This window comes from Coregonus clupeaformis, chromosome 11 (genome assembly GCF_020615455.1).
Source record: "Coregonus clupeaformis isolate EN_2021a chromosome 11, ASM2061545v1, whole genome shotgun sequence".
NCBI classification, from domain to species: domain Eukaryota; kingdom Metazoa; phylum Chordata; class Actinopteri; order Salmoniformes; family Salmonidae; genus Coregonus; species Coregonus clupeaformis.
This window is the reverse complement of record NC_059202.1, coordinates 3760199-3788000: the sequence shown is the minus strand read 5'-3', so window position 1 is coordinate 3788000 and position 27802 is coordinate 3760199. Positions and strand designations below refer to the sequence as shown.

The window sequence follows — 27802 nt, the reverse complement described above, 5'->3', positions numbered from 1 at the left end:
CGCCTTGCCCGTGAGACAGGAGATGAGGGCGGAAACGCTCTCGTGTCCCGAGGGCACCGGGTGTACAGTGGCCAGGTAGAGCTCCACCTGCAAGAGGAACCCCGGACACCCGGCAGCTGTTCCGTCATACGCCCTCGGGAGCGAGAGCCGAATCCCCCTGGGTTCCGGACCTGGGACTGGTGGACCGGCCGATGGGGTTGGCAGGGTAGGTGGAGGTGTGGGTACCCCGCTGGCATCCCATCGGTGCAGGGTGTTGATGACGTCCTGTAGAGCGGTCCCCAGTTGTCGTATCTGGTCATCTTGGCCGCGCACATGCTCCTCGAGCGACTCAGGCGTAACTGCAGATCCTGCTGATTCCATTAGTGGTGTGTGATTCTGTCAAGGGGTGCTGAAGGTGGGTGTGGTGCATGAATCAAGCGCAGGACGCAGAAGCTCAGTCCAAAAGTCTTTAGTGCAATATTCACGTAGAAAATAAGCACAATAAGCCCGAAGGCGAAATAACGGCGCACACAGGCGTCAAACAAACGGCGCACTAACATGTGCAAAAACCTCTCCAAAACACTGGAGGGAAGTACGTAGCTCCAACACAAAACAGAAGAGCAATCACACACAAAGACAAACACACACAACGAGAACTAAATAGGACACTAACGAGGACTAACAAGACACAGGTGTACAACATCAAGACAAAACCAAACAAACATGAAACATAGATCGGTGGCAGCTAGTACTCCGGGGACGACGACCGCCGAAGCCTGCCCGAACCAGGAGGAGGAGCAGCCTCGGCCGAAACCGTGACAATATGAAGCCCCTAAATAAGATCTGGTGCAACCAATTACCTTCAGAAGTCACATAATTAGTTAAATAAAGTCCACCTGTGTGCAATCTAAGTGTCACATGATCTCAGTATATAAAAACCTGTTCTGAAAGGCCCCAGAGTCTGCAACACCACCAAGCAAGGGGCACCACCAAGCAAGCGGCACCATGAAGACCAAGGAGCTCTCCAAACAAGTCAGGGACAAAGTTGTGGAGAAGTACAGATCAGGGTTGGGTTCTAAAAAAATATCTGAAACTTTGAACATCCCACGGAGCACCATTAAATCCATTATTAAAACATTGAAAGAATATGGCACCACAACAAACCTGCCAAGAGAGGGCCGCACACCAAAACTCACCGCCCAGGCAAGGAGGGCATTAATCAGAGAGGCAACAAAGAGACCAAAAGATAACCCTGAAGGAGCTGCAATGCTCCACAGCGGAGATTGGAGTATCTGTCCATAGGACCACTTTAAGCCGTACACTCCACAGAGCTGGGCTTTACGGAAGAGTGGCCAGAAAAAAGCCATTGCTTAAAGAAAATAATAAGCAAACACGTTTGGTGTTCGCCAAAAGGCATGTGGGAGACTCCCCAAACATATGAAAGAAGGTACTCTAGTCAGATGAGACTAAAATTGAGCTTTTTGGCCATCAAGGAAAACGCTATGTCTGGCGCAAACCCAACACCTCTCATCACCCCGAGAACACCACAGTGAAGCATGGTGGTGGCAGCATCATGATGTGGGGATGTTTTTCCATCGGCAGGGACTGGGAAACTGGTCAGAATTGAAGGAATGAAGGATGGCGCTAAATATAATATAATATATAATATGCCATTTAGCAGACGCTTTTATCCAAAGCGACTTACAGTCATGTGTGCATACATTTTTACGTATGGGTGGTCCCGGGGATTGAACCCACTACCCTGGCGTTAAAAGCGCCATGCTCTACCAATTGAGCTACAGAGGACCACAGGGTAATTCTTGAGGGAAACCTGTTTCAGTCTTCCAGAGATTTGAGACTGGGACGAAGGTTTACCTTCCAGCAGGACAATGACCCTAAGCATAGTGCTAAAGCAACACTCGAGTGGTTTAAGGGTTAACATTTAAATGTCTTGGAATGGCCTAGTCAAAGCTCAGACCTCAATCCAATTGAGAATCTGTGGTATGACTTAAAGATTGCTGTACACCAGCGGAACCCATCCAACTTGAAGGAGCTGGAGCAGTTTTGCCTTGAAGAATGGGCAAAAATCCCAGTGGCTATATGTGCCAAGCTTATAGAGACATAGTTATGCATGCTCAAGTTTTCTTGTATTATTTGTTGTTTGTTTTACAACAACAAAAAATGTTTTGCATCTTCAAAGTGGTAGGCATGTTGTGTAAATCAAATGATACAAACCCCAAAAAAATCCATTTTAATTCCAGGTTGTAAGGCAACAAAATAGGAAATATGCCAAGGGGGGGGTGAATACTTTCGCAAGCCACTGAAAATATTTTAATACAGTCATCTCGGTTTTCATTTGAAGCACTTTTATCCTTCACTTGTTTGTAACAATTGCAAATACTTTGGCAACTTTTTATTTGTAGTCAACTTCGTTCTGCGGTTATAGGCAATCACAGTCAGCAGATTATCAGTTAGACATCTTGATTCTATATTTAGCCGAGATCTGTGAATAGAGTGACGATAACGATGCGCTTTGGCTACTCTACGTGTCACTTGTAGATGTGCAAAGGTTTTTAAGAACCATGTTACTAACGAAGGCTCTGGGAAACACCTCGGCTACTAAAGATACATCGTAAGAAGGTGACGATGATCTTAACGCTGTGAAGGCATTGGAAAACGCTGGGCCTCACTTAACATCAAATTAAATTGTATTGCCTAGGAAACAACAGGTGTAGACTAACAGTGAATTGCTTACTTACGGGCCCTTCCCAACAATGCAGAGAGAAAAAAATTGGAAAAATTGGAAAATAACAACACAAGGATTAAATACACAAAGAGTAACGATAACTTGGCTATATAATACAAGTACCAAGTTGATGAGCAGGGGTACGAGGTAATTGAGGTAGATACACTATACAAATGCATGTGGACACACCTTCAAATTAGTGGATTTGGCTATTTCAGCCACACCCCTTGCTGACAGGTGTATAAAATCGAGCACACAGCCATGCAATCTCCATAGACAAACATTGGCAGTAGAATGGCCTTACTGACGAGCTCAGTGACTTTCAACGTGGCACCGTCATAGGATGCCAACTTTCCAACAAGTCAGTTCGTCAAATTTCTGCCCTGCTAGAGATGCCACGGTCAACTGTAAGTGTTGTTATTGTGAAGTGGAAACGTCTAGGAGCAACAACTGCTCAGCCGCGAAGTGGTAGGTGATACAAGCACACAGAACAGGACCGGCGAGTGCTGAAGCACGTAGTGCATAAAAATCATCTGTCTTCAATTGCAACACTCACTACCGAGTTCCAAACTCCCTCTGGAAGCAACGTCAGCACAAGAACTGTTCATCAGGAGCTTCGTGAAATGGGTTTCGATGGCCGATCAGCTGTACACAAGCCTAAGATCACCATGTGCAATGCCAAGCGTCGGCTAGAGTGGTGTAAAGTTCGCTGCCATTGTACTCTGGAACAGTGGAAATGCGTTCTCTGAAGTGATGACTCATGCTTCACCATCTGGCAGTCCGACGGACGAATCTGGGTTTGGCGGATGACAGGATAACGCTACCTGCCCCAATGCATAGTGCCAGCTGTAAAGTATGGTGGAGGAGGAATAATGGTCTGGGGCTGTTTTTCATGGTTAGGCCCCTTAGTTCCAATTAAGGGAAATTTTAACACTACAGCATGACAATGACATTCTAGACGATTCTGTGCTTCCAACTTTGTGGCAACAGTTTGGGGAAGGCCCTTTCCTGTTTCAGCATGACAATGCCCCCATGCACAAAGCGAGGTCCATACAGAAATGGTTTGTCGAGATCGGTGTGGAAGAACTTGACTTGCCTGCACAGAGCCCTGACCTCAACCCCATCGAACACCTTTGGGATGAATTGGAACGCCGACTGCGAGCCAGGCCTAATCGCCCAACATCAGTGCCCGACCTCACTAATGCGCTTGTGGTATTTGAACCCTCTTCAAAACATGACTTAGTACTTGGTGGCAAAACCCTTGTTGGCAATCACAGAGGTCAGACGTTTCTTGTAGTTGGCCACCAGGTTTGCACACATCTCAGGAGGGATTTTGTCCCACTCCTCTTTGCAGATCTTCTCCAAGTCATTAAGGTTTCGAGGCTAACGTTTGGCAACTCGAACCTTCAGCTCCCTCCACAGATTTTCTATGGGATTAAGGTCTGGTGACAGGCTAGGCCACTCCAGGACCTTAATGTGCTTCTTCTTGAGCCATTCCTTTGTTGCCTTGGCCGTGTTTTTTGGGTCATTGTCATGCTGGAATACCCATCCACGACCCATTTTCAATGCCCTGGCTGAGGGAAGGAAGTTCTCACCCAAGATTTGACGGTACATGGCCCCGTCCATCGTCCCTTTGATGCGGTGAAGTTGTCCTGTCCCCTTAGCAGAAAAACACCCCCAAAGCATAATGTTTCCACCTCCATGTTTGACGGTGGGGATGGTGTTCTTGGGGTCATAGGCAGCATTCCTCCTCCTCCAAACACGGCGAGTTGAGTTGATACCAAAGATTTTGGTCTCATCTGACCACAACACTTTCACCCAGTTCTCCTCTGAATCATTCAGATGTTCATTGGCAAACTTCAGACGGCCCTGTATATGTGCTTTCTTGAGCAGGGGGACCTTGCGGGCGCTGCAGGATTTCAGTCCTTCACGGCGTAGTGTGTTACCAATTGTTTTCTTGGTGACTATGGTCCCAGCTGCCTTGAGATCATTGACAAGATCCTCCCGTGTAGTTCTGGGCTGATTCCTCACCGTTCTCATGATCATTGCAACTCCACGAGGTGAGATCTTGCATAGAGCCCCAGGCCGAGGGAGAATGACAGTTATTTTGTGTTTCTTCCATTTGCGAATAATCGCACCACCTGTTGTCACCTTCTCACCAAGCTGCTTGGCGATGGTCTTGTAGCCCATTCCAGCCTTGTGTAGGTCTACAATCTTGTCCCTGACATCCTTGGAGAGCTCTTTGGTCTTGGCCATGGTGGAGAGTTTGGAATCTGATTGATTGATTGCTTCTGTGGACAGGTGTCTTTTATACAGGTAACAAACTGAGATTAGGAGCACTCCCTTTAAGAGTGTGCTCCTAATCTCAGCTCGTTACCTGTATAAAAGACACCTGGGAGCCAGAAATCTTTCTGATTGAGAGGGGGTCAAATACTTATTTCCCTCATTAAAATGCTAATCAATTTCAAAAAAAAATTAAATGCGTTTTTCTGGATTTTTTTGTTTTTATTCGTTCTCTCACTGTTCAAATAAACCTACCATTAAAATTATAGACTGATCATGTCTTTGACAGTTGGCAAACGTACAAAATCAGCAGGGGATCAAATACTTTTTTCCCTCACTGTACATATAGGTAGGGATAAAGTGACTATGCAGGATAGATAATAAACAGTAACAGCAGCGTATGTGATAAGTCAAATTAGTTAATGCGAAAAGGGTCAATGCAGATAGTTAAATAGTTAACCAATAGCTACCCGGACTAACTATTTAGCAGTGTTATGCCTTGGGGGTAGAAGCTGTTCAGGGTCATGTCGGTTCCAGACTCATTGGTACCCCTTGCCGTGCTGTAGCAGAGAGAACAGTCTATGACTTGGGTGGCTTTGATAATTTTTAGGGCCTTCCTCTGACACCGCCTGGTATAGAAGTCCTGGATGGCAAGGAGCTCGGCCCCAGTGATGTACTGGGCCATACTCACTATCCTCTGTAGCGCCTTACTGTCGGATGCCAAGCAGTTGCCATACCAAGCGGTGATGCAGCCAGTCAAGATGCTCTCAATGGTGCAGCTGTAGAACTTTTTGAGGATCTGAGGTCCCATGACAAATCTTTTCAGCCTCCTGAGGGAGAATAGGCATTGTCGTGGCCCTCTTCATGACTGTGTTGGTGTGTGTAGACTATGATAATTCCTTAGTGATGTGGACACTGAGGAACTTGAAGCTCTCAACCTGCTCCACTACAGCCCCGTCGATGTGGATGGGGGCGTGCTCGGCCCTCTGTTTCCTGTTGACAACGATCAGCTCCTTTGTCTTGCTGACATTGAGGGAGAGGCTGCTGCCTCATAGTCAGTGATCAGGCCTACCACCGTTGTGTCGTCGGCAAACTTAATAATGGTGTTGGAATCGTGCGTGGCCACGTAGTCGTGGGTGAAAAGGGAGTACAGGAGAGGACTAAGAACGCACACCTGATGGTCCCCCGTGTTGGGGGTCAGTGTGGTGGATGTGTTGTTGCTTATCCTCACCACCTGGGGGGCGGTCTGTCAGGAAGTCCAGGATCCAGTTACAGAGGGAGGTGTTTAATCCTAGGGTCCTTAGTTTAGTAATGAGCTTGGCGGGGACTATGGTTTTGAATGATGAGCTCTAGTAAATGAACAGCATCTCACGTAGGTCTTCCTTTTGTCCACATGGGAAAGGACAGTGTGGCGTGTAATAGAGATTGCGTCACCTGTGGATATGTTGGGGGTCAGTATGTGAATTGGGGTGGGTCCAGTGTGTCTGGGATGATGGTGTTGATGTGAGCCATGACCACTGATCAGCCTTTCAAAGTATTTCATGGCTACAGATGTGAGTGCTACTGGACAATAGTCATTTAGACAGGTTACCTTGGCAATGTTGGGCACAGGGACTATGGTGGTCTGCTTTAAACATGTAGGTATTACAGACTGGGTGAGGCAGCGGTTGAAAATATCAGTGAAGACACTTGCCAGCTGGTCAGCGCATGCTCTGAGTACGCGTCCTTGTAATCCATCTGGCCCTGCGGTGTTGTGAATATTATGTTAACCTGTGTAAAGGACTTATTCAAATTGGCTACAGAGAGTGTGATCAAACAGTTGTTCGGAACAGCTGGTGCTCTCATGCATGATTCAGTGTTGCTAGCCTCGAAGCAAACATAGAAGGTATTTAGCTCATCTGGTAGGCTAGCGTCACTGGACAGTTCACAGCTGGGTTTCCCGTTGTAATCCATAACAGTTTGCAAGCCCTGCCACATGCCACTCGAGCTCCTGAGTGGCGCAGCGGTATAATGCACTGCATCTCAGTGCTAGAGGCGTCACTACAGACCCTGGTTCGATTCCATGCTGTATCACAATCCGGCTGTGATTGGGAGTCCAATAGGGCGGCGCACAATTGGCCCAGCGTCGTCCGGGTTTGGCTGGGATAGGCTGTCATTGTAAATAAGAATTTGTTCTTAACTGACTTGCCTAGATAACGAGCATCAGAGCCGGTATAGTAGGATTTGATCTTGGTCCTGTATTGATGCTTTACCTGTTGGATGGTTCGTCGGAGGGCGTAGTGGGATTTCTTATAAGTATCCTATTTAGTGTCCCGCTCCTTGAAAGCGGCATCTCTAACCTTTAGCTCAGTGCAGATGTTAACTGTAATCCATGGCTTCTGATTTGAGTATGTACGTACGATCACTGTGGGGACAACGTCGTCGATGCACTTACACTACCGGTCAAATCTTGATTATACTGAACTGGCCCAAATCCCTGACACTCAAAGAGGAAGGAGACGGTGCTATAGAGGTCGGCATGCGGGATACCTGATGAGATTAAAATCCGTTTTACCTCATTTCTACCAGCATGTCACCTGTGCAACTAGAGGCGAAAAAGCTCTAGATCACCCTTACTCCACACACAGAGAAGCATACAAAGCTCTCCCTCGCCATCCATTTGGCAAATCTGACCATAGCTCTATCCTCCTGATTCCTGCTTACAAGTAAAAACTTGAACAGGAAATTCCAGTGACTCGCTCAATACGGAAGTGGTTCTGACTGGAATATGTTCTGGTATTCATAGGATTCATCCGATGGCATTGAAGAGTTTACCACATCAGTCACCGGCTTCATTAATACACTCCTGGTCAAACGTTTTACAACACCTACTCATTCAAGGGTTTTTCTTTATTTTTACTATTTTCTACATTGTAGAATAATAGTGAAGACATCAAAACTATGAAATAACACATGTGGAATCATGTAGTAACCAAAAAAGTGTTAAACAAATCAAAATATATTTTGCCTGTCATTTGCCTTGATGACAGCTTTGCACACTCTTGTCATTCTCTCAACCAGCGTCATGAGGTAGTGACCTGGAATGCATTTCAATTAACAGGTTTGCCTTCTTATAAGTTAATTTTTGGAATTTCTTTCCTTCTTAATGCGTTTGAGCCAGTCAGTTGTGTTGTGACAAGGTAGGGGGGGTATACAGAAGATAGGTCAGTCAATAGGGAACAGTTCAAGAACTTTGAAAGTTTCTTCAAGTGCAGTCGCAAAAACCATCAAGCGCTATGATGAAACTGGCTCTCATGAGGACCGCCAAAGGAATGGAAGACCCAGAGTTACCTCTGCTGCAGATAAGTTCATTAGAGTTACCAGCCTCAGAAATTGCAGCCCAAATAAATGCTTCACAGTGTTCAAGTAACATACACATCTCAACATCAACTGTTCAGAGGAGACTGTGTGAATCAGGCCTTCATGGTCAAATTGCTGCAAAGAAACCACTACTAAAGGACACCAATAAGAAGAAGAGACTTGCTTGGGCCAAGAAACACAAGCAATGGACATTATACCGGTGTAAAACACCTCCAGGCTATTTTATCATGAAGGAGAGTGATGGAGTGCTGCATCAGATGACCTGGCCTCCACAATCCCCTGACCTCAACCAAATTGAGATGGTTTGGGATGAGTCGGACCACAGAGTGAAGGAAAAGCAGCCAACAAGTGCTCAGCATATGTGGGAACTCCTTCAAGACTGTTGGAAAAGCATTCCAGGTGAAGCTGGTTGAGAGAATGCCAAGAGTGTGCAAAGCTGTCATCAAGGCAAAGGGTGGCTATTTGAAGAATCTCAAATATAAAATATATTTTGATTTGTTTAACACTTTTTTGTTTACTACATGATTCCATATGTGTTATTTCATAGTTTTGATGTCTTCACTATTATTCTACAATGTAGACAATAGTAAAAATAAAGAAAAACCCTTGAATGAGTAGGTGTACTAAAACGTTTGACCAGTAGTGTTTTAATGAAGCCGGTGACTGATGTGGTAAACTCTTCAATGCCATCGGATGAATCCCATGAATACCGGAACATATTCCAGTCAGGACCACTTCCGTATTGAGCGAGTCACTGGTATTTCCTGTTCAAGTTTTTACTTGTAAGAAGGAATCAGGAGGATAGAGCTATGGTCAGATTTGCCAAATGGATGGCGAGGGAGAGCTTTGTATGCTTCTCTGTGTGTGGAGTAAGGGTGATCTAGAGCTTTTTCGCCTCTAGTTGCACAGGTGACATGCTGGTAGAAATTAGGTAAAACGGATTTAAATCTCGTCAGGTATCCCGCACGCCGACCTCTAGCACTGTCTCCTTCCTCTTTGAGTGTCAGGGATTTGGGCCAGTTCAGTATAATCAAGTTTTGCTGCCATCATTTATGTACCTGCACTCATGTTTCCTCCAGAGGTCCACACATATGAAGGGGGGAGAGCACTGGTGTTTCCTGCAGGCATCTGAGGGGCAACCTGGGGAGACCCCCTGGGACGTGATCACCTGGAGCTCCTCGGACACTATGGAGGGCTGCTTGGCCATGGGCATGGGCCTCCCATTCAGCCTCAGGTCTCGCAGACACCCTGGTGGAAAAACACAGAGAGGGAAAGAGAGATGAGACACACCAACATAGTGACATTCAGAGACATACACACTAGGCCTGAGGCAAAACCTTTAAAGTAAGTTTCATGAAGGGACGGAAACACACAGCCACGCAGGAATAGAGACACACACACACACACACACACACACACACACACACACACACACACACACACACTGAGATAGCCCGGGGATTAGCTGTCAGCGCAGCCCTTTGTTTGTTTCAGAGGATATTTACTTTGCTTGGTTGTCTCGCCATCCTCTGGGAAGGATGAGGTGTAACACATAATTTATACAGACACCTCCCTGCTCCTGAATCATTTATACAGACACCTCCCTGCTCCTGAATCATTTATACAGACACCTCCCTGCTCCTGAATCATTTATACTGACACCTCCCTGCTCCTGAATCATTTATACAAACACATCCCCTGCTCCTGAATCAAGTCCTTCACACTTCATCTGCCTCAGCCCCAAATCCATAGCCTACCTCCCCAGAGTCTAAATCTAAAGCCATTTGAGATAGGAAGGTGGGGGTAGCCAAGGAATCATTCACCTCAGTGATTTAGAAGTGTGAAACATAACGGTGAATCAGTCTTGTGTTGCCAATCACATACAGATAATAGAGTGGCTTGCGAAAGTATTCACCCCCCTTGGCATTTTTCCTATTTTGTTATCTTACAACCTGGAATTAAAATGGATTTTTGGGGGGTTTGTATCATTTGATTTTCACAACATGCCTACCACTTTGAAGATGCAAAATATTTTTTATTGTGAAACAAACAAGAAATAAGACAAAAAAACTGAAAACTTGAGCGTGCATAACTATTCACTCCCCCAAAGTCAATACTTTGTCGTGTCACCTTTTGCAGCAATTACAACTGCAAGTATCCTGGGGTATGTCTCTATAAGCTTGCACATCTAGCCATTGGGATTCTTGCCCATTCTTCAAGGCAAAACTACTCCAGCTCCTTCAAGTTGGATGGGTTCCGCTGGTGTACAGCAATCTTTAAGTCATACCACAGATTCTCAATTGGATTGAGGTCTGGGCTTTGACTAGGCCATTCCAAGACATTTAAATGTTTCCCCTTAAACCACTCGAGTGTTGCTTTAGCAGTATACTTAGGGTCATTGTCCTGCTGGAAGGTAAACCTCCGTCCCAGTCTCAAATCTCTGGAAGACTGAAACAGGTTTCCCTCAAGAATTTCCCTGTATTTAGCGCCATCCATCATTCCTTCAATTCTGACCAGTTTCCCAGTCCCTGCCGATGAAAAACATCCCCACAGCATGATGCTGCCACTACCATGCTTCACTGTGGGGATGGTGTTCTCGGGGTGATGAGAGGTGTTGGGTTTGCGCCAGACATAGCGTTTTCCTTGATGGCCAAAAAGCTATGTTTGGCTTATTTTTTTATTTAAGCAATGGCTTTTTTCTGGCCACTCTTCCGTGAAGCCCAGCTCTGTGGAGTGTACGGTTTAAAGTGGTCCTATGGACAGATACTCCAATTTCCGCTGTGGAGCTTTGCAGCTCCTTCAGGGTTATCTTTGGTCTCTTTGTTGCCTCTCTGATTAATGCCCTCCTTGCCTGCTCCGTGAGTTTTGGTGTGCGGCCCTCTCTTGGCAGGTTTGTTGTGGTGCCATATTCTTTCAATTTTTTATAATGGATTTAAATGGTGCTCCGTGGGATGTTCAAAGTTTCAGATATTTTTTTAGAACCGAACCCTGATCTGTACTTCTCCACAACTTTGTCCCTGACCTGTTTGGACAGCTCCTTGGTCTTCATGGTGCCGCTTGCTTGGTGGTGCCCCTTGCTTAGTGGTGTTGCAGACTCTGGGGCCTTTCAGAACAGGTGTATACAGTGGGGGAAAAAAGTATTTAGTCAGCCACCAATTGTGCAAGTTCTCCCACTTAAAAAGATGAGAGAGGCCTGTAATTTTCATCATATGTACACGTCAACTATGACAGACAAAATGAGATTTCTTTCCCCAGAAAACACATTGTAGGATTTTTAATGAATTTATTTGCAAATTATGGTGGAAAATAAGTATTTGGTCAATAACAAAAGTTTCTCAATACTTTGTTATATACCCTTTGTTGGCAATGACACAGGTCAAACGTTTTCTGTAAGTCTTCACAAGGTTTTCACACACTGTTGCTGGTATTTTGGCCCATTCCTCCATGCAGATCTCCTCTAGAGCAGTGATGTTTTGGGGCTGTCGCTGGGCAACACAGACTTTCAACTCCCTCCAAAGATTTTCTATGGGGTTGAGATCTGGAGACTGGCTAGGCCACTCCAGGACCTTGAAATGCTTCTTACGAAGCCACTCCTTCGTTGCCCGGGCGGTGTGTTTGGGATCATTATCATGCTGAAAGACCCAGCCACGTTTCATCTTCAATGCCCTTGCTGATGGAAGGAGGTTTTCACTCAAAATCTCACGATACATGGCCCCATTCATTCTTTCCTTTACACGGATCAGTCGTCCTGGTCCCTTTGCAGAAAAAACAGCCCCAAAGCATGATGTTTCCAACCCCATGCTTCACAGTAGGTATGGTGTTCTTTGGATGCAACTCAGCATTCTTTGTCCTCCAAACACGACAAGTTGAGTTTTTACCAAAAAAGTTATATTTTGGTTTCATCTGACCATATGACATTCTCCCAATCCTCTTCTGGATCATCCAAATGCACTCTAGCAAACTTCAGACGGGCCTGGACATGTACTGGCTTAAGCAGGGGGACACGTCTGGCACTGCAGGATTTGAGTCCCTGGCGGCGTAGTGTGTTACTGATGGTAGGCTTTGTTACTTTGGTCCCAGCTCTCTGCAGGTCATTCACTAGGTCCCCCCATGTGGTTCTGGGATTTTTGCTCACCGTTCTTGTGATCATTTTGACCCCACAGGGTGAGATCTTGCGTGGAGCCCCAGATCGAGGGAGATTATCAGTGGTCTTGTATGTCTTCCATTTCCTAATAATTGCTCCCACAGTTGATTTCTTCAAACCAAGCTGCTTACCTATTGCAGATTCAGTCTTCCCAGCCTGGTGCAGGTCTACAATTTTGTTTCTGGTGTCCTTTGACAGCTCTTTGGTCTTGGCCATAGTGGAGTTTGGAGTGTGACTGTTTGAGGTTGTGGTCAGGTGTCTTTTATACTGATAACGAGTTCAAACAGGTGCCATTAATACAGGTAATGAGTGGAGGACAGAGGAGCCTCTTAAAGAAGAAGTTACAGGTCTGTGAGAGCCAGAAATCTTGCTTGTTTGTAGGTGACCAAATACTTATTTTCCACCATAATTTGCAAATAAATTCATTAAAAATCCTACAATGTGATTTTCTGGAGAAAAAAATCTAAATTTGTCTGTCATAGTTGACATGTACCTATGATGAAAATTACAGGCCTCTCTCATCTTTTTAAGTGGGAGAACTTGCACAATTGGTGGCTGACTAAATACTTTTTTTCCCCACTGTATATACTGAGATCATGTGACAGATCATGTGACACTTAGATTGCACAAAAGTGGACTTTATTTAACTAATTATGTGACTTCTGAAGGTAATTGGTTTTTATTATTTATTTTTTTGAATTTTTTGAAACAAGTTACTTTTTTCATTTCACTTCACCAATTTGGACTATTTTGTGTATGTCCATTACATGAAATCCAAATAAAAATTAATTGAAATTACAGGTTGTAATGCAACAAAATAGGAAAAATGCCAAGGGGATTGTCACGACTTCCTCCGAAGCTGCCTCCTCTCCTTGTTCGGGCAGGCTTCGGCGTTCGTCATCACCGCCCTTCTAGCCACTGCCGCTCATCATCTTATTTTTTTAATTATTTTTTTATCTTATCATTCCATTTGTCTTGTCTTGTTTATTACACACACCTGGTTCATATCCCCTCATCAGTACCTGTATAAGTGTTCCCTCTGCCCCCATGTCTTTGTGTGTGATTGTTTATTGTGGAGGTTACTATAGCTCGGTGGAGCTATATTGTATTTTGTATCGCCGGGATATTCACCTGTGTGCCTTGTTTTCTCCAGTGCGCCGTAATACCGCACTGGAGTGTTTTACGCATTGCTGCGTACTGCTGTCTTACCGAATAAACCATTTATTCTGTGAATTACCCTCCTGCGCCTGACTCCGTCCAAATCACCCGCCTCATGGATTAATACTTTTGCAAGGCACTGTACATGATTTTATACCACTTTCATTTGTTCGTTCATTCGTTCAATCATTTTATCTTCCCTCATGGTACTCTGGCACTGGCAGTAACAACGAGTGGGAAATACCAGTGGGAAGTTAGGTGGATAATATTAATGGTCAGTACCAGGGGGCAGTACCAGGGGGCAGTACCAGATGGCAGTACCAGTACCATACCTAGGAAGCTGTGGTTGTTTCCTGAGGGGAAGGAGTTTCCCAGCATCACCACTGTTTGGTCGATGACTATCTCCTGACTCATTCCAGGAGCGGCTGTGACCTCCTGCCTCCCGCCGCCACCGTCCAATCGAAGGGTGAACTCTTTGCCATGACGATCCAGCTCCACCTCGTGCCATTCTCCGTTGTCAAGGCGTTGGAAGGGCAGTGTGAGGTTGTAGAGTCTGTCACCCAGGTTATAAAAGACAGCCAGTAGCCCCTGAAAGATCTGAAATATACAGTGCATATTAATCAATTGAAATGATCTAAAACGGCTGTAAAAATCACAGATCACGCCTTTAAAATGTCAAAAAGGGCAATTTACAATGTTCTATTTTCTATTCAATTCAATTAAGACCATTGTATTTAATATTTAAGCTTTTCAAAACTGCCACGGACATTACTTAACTCAGTCCAGAGGGAAAATATCACAGACAACAATTATCCACAGCAGCTAAGGCTGAGCAAACACACTGGGCTGGAGATGGGGCTGGGAGGTGCTGCTGGCTGCTATAACCGCAGCTTGTACATGCCCATCCCTTAATTGGAAACCGTGGGGCTTAGATAATTAAATACTGTGTTTTAATGTATGCAGCATGACAGCCCAGATTGTTTTAACTATTGCTCCCTCAGCATGGTCATCAGAGCATAATGCCAACATTCTATTCCCCCCTGCCACCCTACGGACCAATTAACCCCCCATCTATCAAGCACCTCCCATCTCTCCCCCCCGACAGCATATATATAGGCTCCCCTCAATGCATCAAATTGCTTGCAGTCCACACAGCATAGGCAAACATATGACAATGAGCTCAATTAATCCCAACTTTATACAGAATCCGACCATAAAGTCTATAGCAATATATATTCAGCGTCGCTTAGTAGTACAAACACTTCACTACAAAGTAAAAACTGTCAATGTTTTCACAAGTAAACCTTTTTCTACTTGAATTTTAAAACCCTACATAAGGATATAAATAAAAAGCATCTCAATAAGTAATAAGGGTTATAAGCATTGATTTCCACCTTTTTTTAAATTTATTTTTCACCTTTATTTAACCAGGTAAGCCAGTTGAGAACAAGTTCTCATTTACAACTGCGACCTGGCCAAGATAAAGCAAAGCAGTGCGGAAAAAACAACAACAACACAGGGTTACATATTGAATAAACAAAACGTACAGTCAATAACACAATAGAAAATCTATATACAGTGTGTGCAAATGTAGTAAGTTATGGAGGTAAGGCAATAAATAGGCCATAGTGCAAAATAATTACAATTATAATTTAGTATTAACACTGGAGTGATAGATGTGCAGAATATGATGTGCAAATAGAGATACTGGGGTGCAAATGAGCAAAATAAATAACAATGTAAATAACAATATGGGGATGAGGTAGTTGGGTGGGCTAATTACAGATGGGCTGTGTACAGGTGGAGTGATCGGTAAACTGCTCTGACAACTGATGCTTAAAGATAGTGAGGGAGATAAGGGTCTCCAGCTTCAGAGATTTTTGCAGTTCGTTCCAGTCATTTGCAGCAGAGAACTGGAAGGAATGACGACCAAAGGAGGTGTTGGCTTTGGGGATGACCAGTGAGATATACCTGCTGGAACGCATACTACGGGTGGGTGTTGCTATGGTGACCAATTAGCTAAGATAAGACGGGGATTTGCCTAGAAGGGATTTATAGATGACCTGGAGCCAGTGGGTTTGGCGACGAATATGTAGTGAGGGCCAGCCAACGAGAGCGTACAGGTCACAATGGTGGGTAGTATATGGGGCTTTGGTGACAAAACGGATGGCACTGTGATAGACTACATCCAATTTGCTGAGTAGAGTGTTGGAGGCTATTTTGTAAATGACATCGCCGAAGTCAAGGATCGGTAGGATAGTCAGTTTTACGAGGGCATGTTTAGCAGCATGAGTGAAGGAGGCTTTGTTGCGAAATAGGAAGCCGATTCTAGATTGATCTTTGAATTGGAGATGCTTAATGTGAGTCTGGAAGGAGAGTTTACAGTCTAACCAGACACTGAGGTATTTGTAGTTGTCCACATATTCTAAGTCAGACCCGTCGAGAGTAGTGATTCTAGTCGGGCAGGTAGGTGCAAGCAGCGTTCGATTGAAGAGCATGCATTTAGTTTTACTAGCGTTTAAGAGCAGTTGGAGGCCACAGAAGGAGTGTTGTATGGCATTGAAGCTTGTTTGGAGGTTTGTTAACACAGTGTCCAATGAAGGGCCAGATGTATACAAAATGGTGTCGTCTGCGTAGAGGTGGATCTGAGAGTCACCAGCAGCAAGAGCGACATCATTGATATACACAGAGAATAGAGTTGGCCCGAGAATTGAACCCTGTGGCACCCTCATAGAGACTGCCAGAGGTCCAGACAACAGGCCCTCCGATTTGACACATTGAACTCTATCTGAGAAGTAGTTGGTGAACCAGGCGAGGCAGTCATTTGAGAAACCAAGGCTATTTAGTCTGCCAATAAGAATGCGGTGATTGACAGAGTCAAAAGCCTTGGCCAGGTCAATGAATACGGCTGCACAGTACTGTCTTTTATCGATCACGGTTATTATTTTGTTTAGGACCTTGAGCGTGGCTGAGGTACACCCATGACCAGCTCGGAAACCAGATTGCATAGCGAAGAAGGTACGGTGGGATTCTAAATGGTCGGTGATCTGTTTGTTAACTTGGCTTTCAAATACTTTCGAAAGGCAGGCAGGATGGATATAGGTCTGTAACAGTTTGGATCTAGAGTGTCACCCCCTTTGAAGAGGGGGATGACCGCGGAAGCTTTCCAATCTCTGGGGATCTCAGACGATACGAAAGAGAGGTTGAACAGGCTGGTGATAGGGGTTGTGACAATTTCGGGGGCTTATTTTAGAAAGAAAGGGTCCAGATTGTCTAGCCCAGCTGATTTGTAGGGGTCCAGATTTTGTAGCTCTTTCAGAACATCAGCTATCTAAATTTGGGTGAAGGAGAAGTGGGGGGGGCATGGACAAGTTGCAGCGGAGGGTGCAGAGCTGGTGGCCGGGGTAGGGGTAGCCAGGTGGAAAGCATGGCCAGTCGTAGCAAAATGCTTGTTGAAATTTTCGATTATCGTAGATTTATCGGTAGTGACAGTGTTTCCTAGCCTCAGTGCAGTGGGCAGCTGGGAGGAGGTGCTCTTATTCTCCATGGACTTTACAGTGTCCCAAAACCTTTTGGAGTTAGAGCTACAGGATGCACATTTCTGTTTGAAAAAGTTAGCCTTTGCTTTCCTAACTGATTGACCTGAAAAGTTGCATATCGCGGGGGCTGTTCGATGCTAATGCCGTACGCCACAGGATGTTTTTGTGCTGGTCAAGGGCAGTCAAGTCTGGGGTGAACCAGGGGCTATATCTGTTCTTAGTTCTGAATTTTTTGAATGGGGCATGCTTATTTAAGATGGATAGGAAAGCACTTTTAAAGAACAACCAGGCATCCTCTACTGATGGAATGAGGTCAATATCCATCCAGGATACCCGGGCCAGGTCAATTAGAAAGGCCTGCTCGCTGAAGTGTTTTAGGGAGCATTTGACAGTGATGAGGGGTGGTCGTTTGACCGCGGACCCATTACGGACGCAGGCAATGAGGCAGTGATCACTGAGATCCTGGTTGAAGACAGCGGAGGTGTATTTAGAGGGTAAATGAGTCAGGATTATATTTTATTTTAGTCATTTAGCAGACGCTCTTATCCAGAGCAACTTACAGTTAGTGAATGCATACATTTTTTTTTCCCGTGCTGAACCCCCGTAGGAAACGAACCCACATCCCTGCCGGCCAAACCGCCCCCTACCTTGGACGACGCTGGACCAATTGTGCGCCGCCCATGGGTCTCCCGGTCGCGGCCGGCTGCGACAGAGCCTGGACTCGAACCAGGATCTCTAGTGGCACAGCCTTAGACCACTGCGCCACTCGGGAGTCATATCTATGAGGGTGCCCATGTTAACGGATTTAGGGTTGTACCTGGTAGGTTCCTTGACAATTTGTGTGAGATTGAGGGCATCTAGTTTAGATTGTAGGACGGCCGGGGTGTTAAGCATATCCCAGTTTAGGTCACCAAGCAATACGAACTCTGAGGATAGATGGGGGGCAATCAATTCACATATGGTGTTCAGGGCACAGCTGGGGACTGAGGGGGGTGTGTAGCAAGCGGCAACAGTGAGAGACTTATTTCTGGAAAGGTGGATTTTTAGAAGTAGAAGCTCAAACTGTTTGGGCACAGACCTGGATAGTATGATAGAGCTCTGCAGGCTCTCTCTACAGTAGATTGCAACTCCGCCCCCTTTGGCAGTTCTATCTAGACGGAAAATGTTGTAGATGGGAATGGAAATTTCAGAATCTTTGGTGGCCTTCCTAAGCCAGGATTCAGACACTGCTAGAACATCAGGGTTGGCTGAGTGTGCTAACGCAGTGAGTAACTCAAACTTAGGGAGGAGGCTTCTGATGCTAGAAACCAAGGCTTTTGCGATTACAGAAGTCAACAAATGATAGTGCCTGGGGAGCAGGAGTGATATTGGGGGCTACAGGGCCTGGGTTAACCTCTACATCACCAGAGGAACAGAGGAGGACTGGAATAAGGATACGGCAAAAGGCTTTAAGAACTGGTCTTATAGTGCGTTGGGTACAGAGAAAAAAAGGGGCTGATTTCCGGGCGTTGTAGAATAGATTCAGGGCATTATGTACAGCGTTGGGTAAAGATAATAATCATTATTATTATTATAATAAGATGAAAGAGATAGCATCACTGGAGGCACCGATTGAGCCGGTCTCCATGTGTGTGGGGGGTGGGACAAAATATCTTTCTGAGACAGGTTGAGCAGGACTGGGGGCTCTACATTGAAAAAGTACAGTTAGAACTAACCGAAACAGCAATAGGCAAGGCATATTGACATGGGAGATAGGCATAAAGCAGTCACAGGTGTTATTCGAGAGAGCTAAGACAACAGCTGGTAATGGCGACGAAAGTTTGAGCTGAGGCTAAACAGATCAACAGGATGGGGTACCATATAAAGGAACAGTCCAGCAGGCATCAGCTGTGTAGCTGAGTGATCACAAGGTCCAGTGAACAGCAATAAGTAAGTCCGGGAGCAGTTCAGTGACTGCTACGCTACAGGCGAGCTGGAGGCATGGCTGTTGATTGCGTGTGCTAGCGGGCCGGGGCTAGCAGATGGATCTTCGTGGTCGTCGCAACGGCAAGCCTGTTGAAACCACATCAGACGATTACGTCGGCAGACCAGTTGTGATGCATCGGCGGGGCTCCGTGTCAACACTAGGAGGTCCCGTCCGGTTGACAGAGAGGTAGATAGCCGGGAGATGGGCATGGCTTGAGGCTAGCTCAAGGCTAACTGGGGTTAGCTTCAGGACAGTGGTGATTAGTGGTGATTAGCCAACAACGACAACAGCCATTCGGTTGCAGCTAGCTAGTTGCGATGATCCGGTGTCAAGGTCCAGTGATTCAGTGATTCCGGCAGAAAATCCGATATGCTCTGGCTCGATAGCGTGATGTGCAGACTGTGCAGACTGGCCGATAATTGTCCAGGCTAGAGCTGGCTGGTAGGTAGTGCAGGCCACGGCCACGGACAATGGTGAAGACCGCTAACAGTGGTTAATAGCAAGTAGCTAGTTAGCTGGCTAATTGGCTAGTTTCAGCCAGAGGTTCTGGATAAAAAATTTATGAAGAAATAATAAAGAAAGAATAATAGAATCCGTTTCACATTGGGTGAAGTGGGTTGCAGGAAAGTATTTTAGTTAAAGGATGGAAAGTGAGATTGAGAAATATATACGAAAAAGACAAAAAAACTGGCTATTTACATGAGGACACTACAGAAAACACGACCGCACTGCTATGCCATCTTGGAACCTGCTTTCCGCTAACACTCAAGAGAATAATGCAACCCTTTGGTGTTCCATTATGTGAAGATAAAGATTACATGTTTTCGTCATCGAATAGACATCAACAGGAGGTGGAAAAGGTTTCAGAGGCCTAACTCTCACGCTTTTATGCAGCAGCCCCCAGTAACCTTGTGAATGTCTATTTATTCATTCAGCATGCGTTCCCTCCTCCCTCCTCCCTCTCCATCCCTTTCTACCCATCAGAGCAAACAAGAGAGGCTGAGGTTCTGAGAGACTTGTTGTCTGGATCCACACTCAAGTGTCTCTCAGAGAGCTCTGAGACAGCTTCAGACAGAGTAGCTTGCTTTCGGACAAAAAACTAGCGTTTTATACAGCTCGCCGACTCAACAAACAAGATTGTATAACCTACTTACAGTTGCTGCTGAGATCGGACAGAGCCCCAATCCTTTTCTCAGTTTCTTTTTACTGGTATGTATGGGGCTGGTGGGGAGAAAAGGCTAGAGTGGGGTTGCTACTACACTGACTCAGACACTCAGAAGGGAGCTATAGCAGTGAGACTGCATGTTGGTGCTCTCTCTGACACCACAAAACTGTCAAACTGGTTTGTCATGAAGAAGCTACAGTAGGATGAGAGTGGAAAGAGCTGACCTGTGTGGGTAGGTGTTCTTGAGTGACAGACGCTAGCCGAGCAGTGTTCTGCCTGGTGCTGTGGACACACTGTCACTCAAAGAGACCAAAGGCTCCTTCAACCCTAACATCCTATCTCCACATAAATGGTATTCATACTCAGAAATTGTGTTATATTTTCCTGGTTAAGTCAGACAGAGAAGAGCCTTGTGAAGTAGCAGATACTCTAGGTAAGCTAGGTTGATTGTATATACCACTTCATGTTTTCCAGTTCAAATTGGGTACACAATTCGAGCAAACACTGAAAAAGTCCCCTATAAGAGCTTGAAGGAGAAAAGACAGAATTGGACCTTTCCGCTTAAGAGATCTCTTACATCCAACTAATAACAGCTACCCACTTCCATAGACCATAATACTGAAGGAGGGATATGCTAATAACTAGACAGACAATAAAATAATCCTGAATACTGTGCTGCGATGTTCCATAGGCGCATCTCAAAACAACCCAAAGGCAATACAGTGAGAGAAAAAAGTATTTGATCCCCTGCAGATTTTGTACATTTGCCCAGTGACAAAGACATGATCAGTCTATAATTTTAATGGTAGGTTTACAGTGAGAGACAGAATAACAACAACAAAAATCCAGAAAAACTCATGTAAAAAATGTTATAAATTGATTTGCATTTTAATGAGGGAAATAAGTATTTGACCCCTCTGCAAAACATGACTTAGTACTTGGTGGCAAAACCCTTGTTGGCAATCACAGAGGTCAGACGTTTCTTGTAGTTGGCCACCAGGTTTGCACACATCTCAGGAGGGATTTTGTCCCACTCCTCTTTGCAGATCTTCTCCAAGTCATTAAGGTTTCGAGGCTGACGTTTGGCAACTCGAAACTTCAGCTCCCTCCACAGATTTTCTACGGGATTAAGGTCTGGAGACTGGCTAGGCCACTCCAGGACCTTAATGTGCCTCTTCTTGAGCCACTCCTTTGTTGCCTTGGCCGTGTGTTTTGGGTCATTGTCATGCTGGAATACCCATTCACAACCCATTTTCAATGCCCTGGCTGAGGGAAGGAGGTTCTCAACCAAGATTTGACAGTACATGGCCCCGTCCATCGTCCCTTTGATGCGGTGAAGTTGTCCTGTCCCCTTAGCAGAAAAACACCCCCAAAGCATAATGTTTCCACCTCCATGTTTGACGGTGGGGATGGTGTTCTTGGGGTCAAAGGCAGCATTCCTCCTCCTCCAAAAACGGCGAGTTGAGTTGATGCCAAAGAGCTCGAATTTGGTCTCATCTGACCACAACACTTTCACCCAGTTCTCCTCTGAATCATTCAGATGTTCATTGGCAAACTTCAGACGGGCCTGTATATGTGCTTTCTTGAGCAGGGGGACCTTGCGGGCGCTGCAGGATTTCAGTCCTTCACGGCGTAGTGTGTTACCAATTGTTTTCTTGGTGACTATGGTCCCAGCTGCCTTGAGATCATTGACAAGATCCTCCCGTGTAGTTCTGGGCTGATTCCTCACCGTTCTCATGATCATTGCAACTCCACGAGGTGAGATCTTGCATGGAGCCCTAGGCCGAGGGAGATTGACAGTTCTTTTGTGTTTCTTCCATTTGCGAATAATCACACCAACTGTTGTCACCTTCTCACCAAGCTGCTTGGCAATGATCTTGTAGCCCATTCCAGCCTTGTGTAGGTCTACAATCTTGTCCCTGACATCCTTGGAGAGCTCTTTGGTCTTGGCCATGGTGGAGAGTTTGGAATCTGATTGATTGATAGCTTCTGTGGACAGGTGTCTTTTATACAGGTAACAAGCTGAGATTAGGAGCACTCCCTTTAAGAGTGTGCTCCTAATCTCAGCTCGTTACCTGTATAAAAGACACCTGGGAGCCAGAAATATTTATAATTGAGAGGGGGTCAAATACTTATTTCGCTCATTAAAATGCAAATCAATTTATAACATTTTTGTCATGCGTTTTTTCTGGATTTTTTTGTTGTTATTCTATCTCTCACTGTTCAAATAAACTTACCATTAAAATTATAGACTGATCATTTCTTTGTCAGTGGGCAAACATACAAAATCAGCAGTGGATCAAATACTTTTTTCCCTCACTGTATATTTTTGTTCAGTATACATGAAGGCAGGGTAAAGTGACTAGGCATCAGAACTCAGTCACTCAGAAGCCCACTCAGTACCCACTTCCTGTCTTCCAAGCCCGCCATTACTCGCTCCATCTCTGTCAAAAATGTCGAGCCATCATGACAGTCATTCAGGCAACATAATAACAACGTTGAGGAGCAGGCTACAGCAGCAGCCAATTAAAGTGCCTCTCTGCAGGCAGTGTCGATGACTCACCTCCAGACGTAAGTATTCATTCTGCTCCAGGGAGAGGAGGCTGAGGAGGACACCGCTCGGGATATGGGTTCGCACCTGGAGCTGCACACTGGTGTGACGTGCCGGGAGAGACCATCCCACCTGGTACTGGACATGGCTCCTCCCATCAAAGGAGAACTCTGGGACTTCTGTCAGTTGAAGAAGAGAGAAAAACATAGACCTGAATAGAGCTGCCATGAGGGCTTCTACAGTATATTATTAATTATGTATTATATATACTGTACCTACTACTGTCTGCACTCAGTAGCCAAGTCAAGACAATTCACATACAGTTGAAGTCGGAAGTTTACATACACTTAGGTTGGACTTATTAAAACTCGTTTTTCAACCACTCCACAAATTTCTTGTTAACAAACTATAGTTTTGGCAAGTCGGTTATGACATCTACTTTGTGCATGACACAATTTTAACAACAATTGTTTACAGACAGATTATTTCACTTATAATTCACTATATCACAATTCCAGTGGGTCATAAGTTTACATACACCAAGTTGACTGTGCTTTAAACAGCTTGAAAAATTCCAGAAAATGATGTCATGGCTTTAGAAGCTTCTGATAGGCTAATTGACATAATTTGAGTCAATTGGAGGTGTACCTGTGGATGTATTTCAAGGCCTACCTTCAAACTCAGTGCCTCTTTGCTTGACATCATGGGAAAATCAAAAGAAATTAGCCAAGACCTCAGAAATAAAATTGTAGACCTCAACAAGTCTGGTTCATCCTTGGGAGCAATTTCCAAACGCCTGAAGGTACCACATTCATCTGTACAAACAATAGTACTCAAGTATAAACACCATGGGACCACGCAGCCGCCATACCGCTCAGGAAGGAGACGTATTCTGTCTCCTAGAGACGAACGTACTTTGGTGCAAAAAGTGCAAATCAATCCCAGAACAACAGCAAAGGACATTGTGAAGATGCTGGAGGAAACAGGTACAAAGGTATTTATATCCACAATAAAACAAGTCCAATATTGACATAACCTGAAAGGCCGCTCAGCAAGGAAGAAGCCACTGCTCCAAAATTGCCATAAAAAAGCCAGACTACGGTTTGCAACTGCACATGGGGATCCTTTGGTCTGATGAAACAAAAATAGAACTGTTTGGCCATAATGACCATCGTTATGTTTGGAGGAAAAAGGGGAACGCTTGCAAGCCGAAGAACACCATCCCAACCGTGAAGCACGGGGGTGGAAGCATCATGCTGTGGGGGTGCTTTGCTGCAGGAGGGACTGGTGCACTTCACACAATAGATCGCATCATGAGGAAGGAAAATAATGTGGATATATTGAAGCAACATCTCAAGACATCAGTCAGGAAGTTAAAGCTTGGTTGCAAATGGGTCTTCCAAATGGACAATGACCCCAAGCATACATCCAAAGTTGTGGCAAAATGGCTTAAGGACAATAAAGTCAAGGTATTGGAGAGGCCATCACAAAGCCCTGACCTCAATCCTATAGAATATTTGTGGGCAGAACTGAAAAAGCTTGTGCGAGCAAGGAGGCCTACAAACCTGACTCAGTTACACCAGCTCTGTCAGGAGGAATGGGCCAAAATTCACCCAACTTATTGTGGGAAGCTTGTGGAAGGCTACCCGAAACGTTTGACCAAAGTTAAACAATTTAAAGGCAATGCTACCAAATACTAATTGAGAGTATGTAAACTTCTGACCCACTGGGAATGTGATAAAAGAAATAAAAGCTGAAATAAATCATTCTCTCTACTATTATTCTGACATTTCACATTCTTAAAATAAAGTGGTGATCCTAACTGACCTAAGACAGGGAAGTTTTACTAGGATTAAATGTCAGGAATTGTGAAAAACTGAGTTTAAATGTATTTGGCTAAGGTGTATGTAAACTTCCAACTTCAACTGTATGTGACAGAAGCCAAACACAGTTATCTTGTTTGTGAGCCATGCATGTAAACCTTAAGACAAATTTCCATTCCGCAAGATCAATAAAAAAATCTTGACTCTTGAATCTTATTATAGGTTTAACAAGAGTGTTAAACCTATATTTCAAAGCCATGGCATTTTGATCTTGTTGGGGAAAAAAAACATACATCCCATTTTAGGATTCTACTATGTAATACAGTCCACCCTACACCTTTTGATACCCACAGACAACACCTGTTATAACCCAACTGTATATTCTCTAAGGACGTACTGTCTTTACAGTGGATCCCTGTGTATCCAGGCGCACACTGGCAGCTGATGGAGTCCCACTGCCCATTACAGCGCCCCCTGGCGCCACAGGCTGGTACACCCATGTTTACACAGTTCCCATCAGTCAGAGAGCAGCCTGGGGCACTGCTGGAGGACTCTGAGGGAGAACCAAGGTCATAGAGCTGGAGCAGAGAGGGAAGAGAGGGAGGGTGTGAAGGAATGAGGGAGTGAGAAGGAGGGTGAGTGGGAGAGAGAGAGGGAGAAAGAGAGATGTGAGGGGAGAGAGGAGAGAGGAAGAAAGAGAAAGAAAGACAAGAAAGTAGGGCAAGAGAGAGAAAATAATAAGGGAGAGAGAGAGGGATGGCATGCGGTTTTCAGTCTATCCTCAGTAATGCACAATACATCCCTTTCTGAAGCATAAAATAAAGCAGAGCGAAGGTCATAGGTCATAAAGGAGATAAAGAACTTGGGGGAATATGATGACTGAAAGACATCAGCATTTAGAAGATACTCCCAGCTTAGTCTTGAGCTCAAATTGACATTCCTCTTGAACTCCTGTCTTAATGAAACCTTCTAGCGAGTCAAATAAACAGGTCAAGGAGTGAGAAAATGTAAGAAATAAAATGCAATGTCTAGAGCCGAGATTGAGTTAGAGAGGTACATTTTCTTGTTGTTGGGGTGTTAGGGCAGAGCTGTAGACTTTTGCGTCTTACCATACTGTCCACAACCAGGTTGCGCAGACATCCAGTGAAGTGCTTGTGCTGTAGCTGGGGATACTCATAGGACATGTTTTCGTTGACCCCACCCAGCTGCAACACCTGACTCCCATTCAGGTACCTGTGGAATAGAGGAGACACGTCATTGTCAATGCCTGTCCATTCACACCATGAATCCGTCTGTCCAGTTGTTTGTTTCATCCATCCATCCATCCATCCATCCTTACAGTACAGAATCACACCACTCACGTCAACTAATCTGTATAGTACCTTATCTTAAATGTAACCAACATTGGATGACACATAGATGTTCGTAGATCTTTTAATGTCTTTCAGAGGAACTATTTTGGCCACCGGCAATGCCGGCTGGCAGGTGTGATTGGTGTGATATCAGAGGGGCGGGCTTCTGAGTAGGACATTACCTGTCCCTATTGGGCGTGACTCCTCTGACCTCACAAGAAGAGCGGTCCTCGGTCATGGCCCAGCTGTCCACGCCCTCCGTCTCCATGACAATGGCACTGGAGCAGCGGTCCAGGGTGAAACGCACTTCCTGAAAACCCAGGAGAAGAAGTGTAAGGTAACAATCTCTGCACACACACAAACACACACATACAGGTAAGAACATGGAATAATGTGTGTTTTCAGGATGTGAATACAGACATTTAATGGTCCGCTTACTTTACTGTTGCTCCTAATATCCAGACGGTGCCAGCGTCTGTCAGAAACAACCACATTTCCCGGCAACTGCAGCACCAGGGTTCCAGACCCATGGTTGATTTTCAGGCTAGGTGTTCCACCAATCAGCTCTGAGGAGAAGAGGTCATCAGCATCAACATCACCATGCCATTCCACCTACAGACTTAAAGGGTCGAAGTTCAACTGTGGTGTAGGATGCACTTCTGATGCTCTTGGAGGGATGTTGTTCAGTGTCAAATAGTCAATGCATACAAATATATATACTTTACATAAAACTGTATATTTACTGTACATATATAACTAACAGTTCATTCCAACGGTACAGACCATTATCTTGGTCTACTTTTCATTGATGAGAAAGTGAACCCATAAACAAGGCTACAGTGCTTTAGTTTCAGTGTTTTGTCTCTGTCTGGGCTGTATGACTAAGCAACCTAATTAATCAAAATAACGCTGGATATCTCCCACACATCCCGTTTGTTATTCAAATCATGCACCTCGGTTGGACTGGAAGGTAGATGCAGTATACCACACTAGAGTGATGAGTAACCTTGCCTGAGACCTAAAGATTTGAGTTAGCACCCTGTTGATGCCTAGGCTTTAGTTCAGAGGGCTTATGTGATCTCCATGACCTGGGTTCAAATCCTGAGTGGGTAACACATTACCCTACCTATGGCCATGTAGTCCTCTGGGTCTCCGGGCAGCAGGGTGGCCAGGGGCCCGCTGTAGAGCAGCAGCCCGTCCTCAGCCCCTGTGATGAACTCCAGGGAGAGATGGCTATCAAAGCACAGCCTTATGGGAGGAAACCAGGCATAGCCATTGCCAAGGAAACGTCGCCTTGTCTGCTGGCACTCAGGACCCTTGTACTGCGGTGGGCACTGGCATCTGTGGTGGCATGAAATAAAAGCACCCCAGAGAACATTAACAGTGATTTCTCTATATTGAAACATTATAATGGGGCTGGCTGTATTGTTATCTCTGTGTGTGTGTAAAGTGCCGTGCAACATGACTATCTTTATAAATGACAGGCAGGGCTTTCATCTACATACAGTAGCTATGTGTGCATTAGGCATGAAACACATCAAGTACATATTAAATGCTGCATTGAAAACATTACATAGGAACACAAGTCCCTCAATATTTCTATTCATTTTATTATCCTTATAACATTGTTTAGCCTGTGAGCCGAAACACAGATTTAGGGGCTGTAGAACTCCTCTAACTTACAACTGCTCAGCAGCATATCAGACCCCTTTGTTCGAGCATGATTAAGAACATGA

The 27802-nt window shown here is 45.0% G+C and overlaps 1 protein-coding gene across 1 annotated transcript in view; it reads right to left on the bottom strand.

Annotated features, from left to right (window-relative positions):
* Positions 1-27802, bottom strand: part of LOC121576983 (neural-cadherin-like) — a 132783-nt gene that overhangs the window by 20791 nt on the left and 84190 nt on the right. The window contains exons 23-30 of the mRNA XM_041890635.2: positions 27193-27407; positions 26505-26632; positions 26249-26376; positions 25824-25947; positions 25112-25292; positions 22904-23070; positions 14003-14267; positions 9427-9616 (exon numbers count right to left, since the gene is read on the bottom strand). Coding sequence (XP_041746569.2) covers positions 9427-9616; positions 14003-14267; positions 22904-23070; positions 25112-25292; positions 25824-25947; positions 26249-26376; positions 26505-26632; positions 27193-27407 — 1398 coding nt within the window. The remainder of the gene's footprint in view (positions 1-9426; positions 9617-14002; positions 14268-22903; positions 23071-25111; positions 25293-25823; positions 25948-26248; positions 26377-26504; positions 26633-27192; positions 27408-27802) is intronic.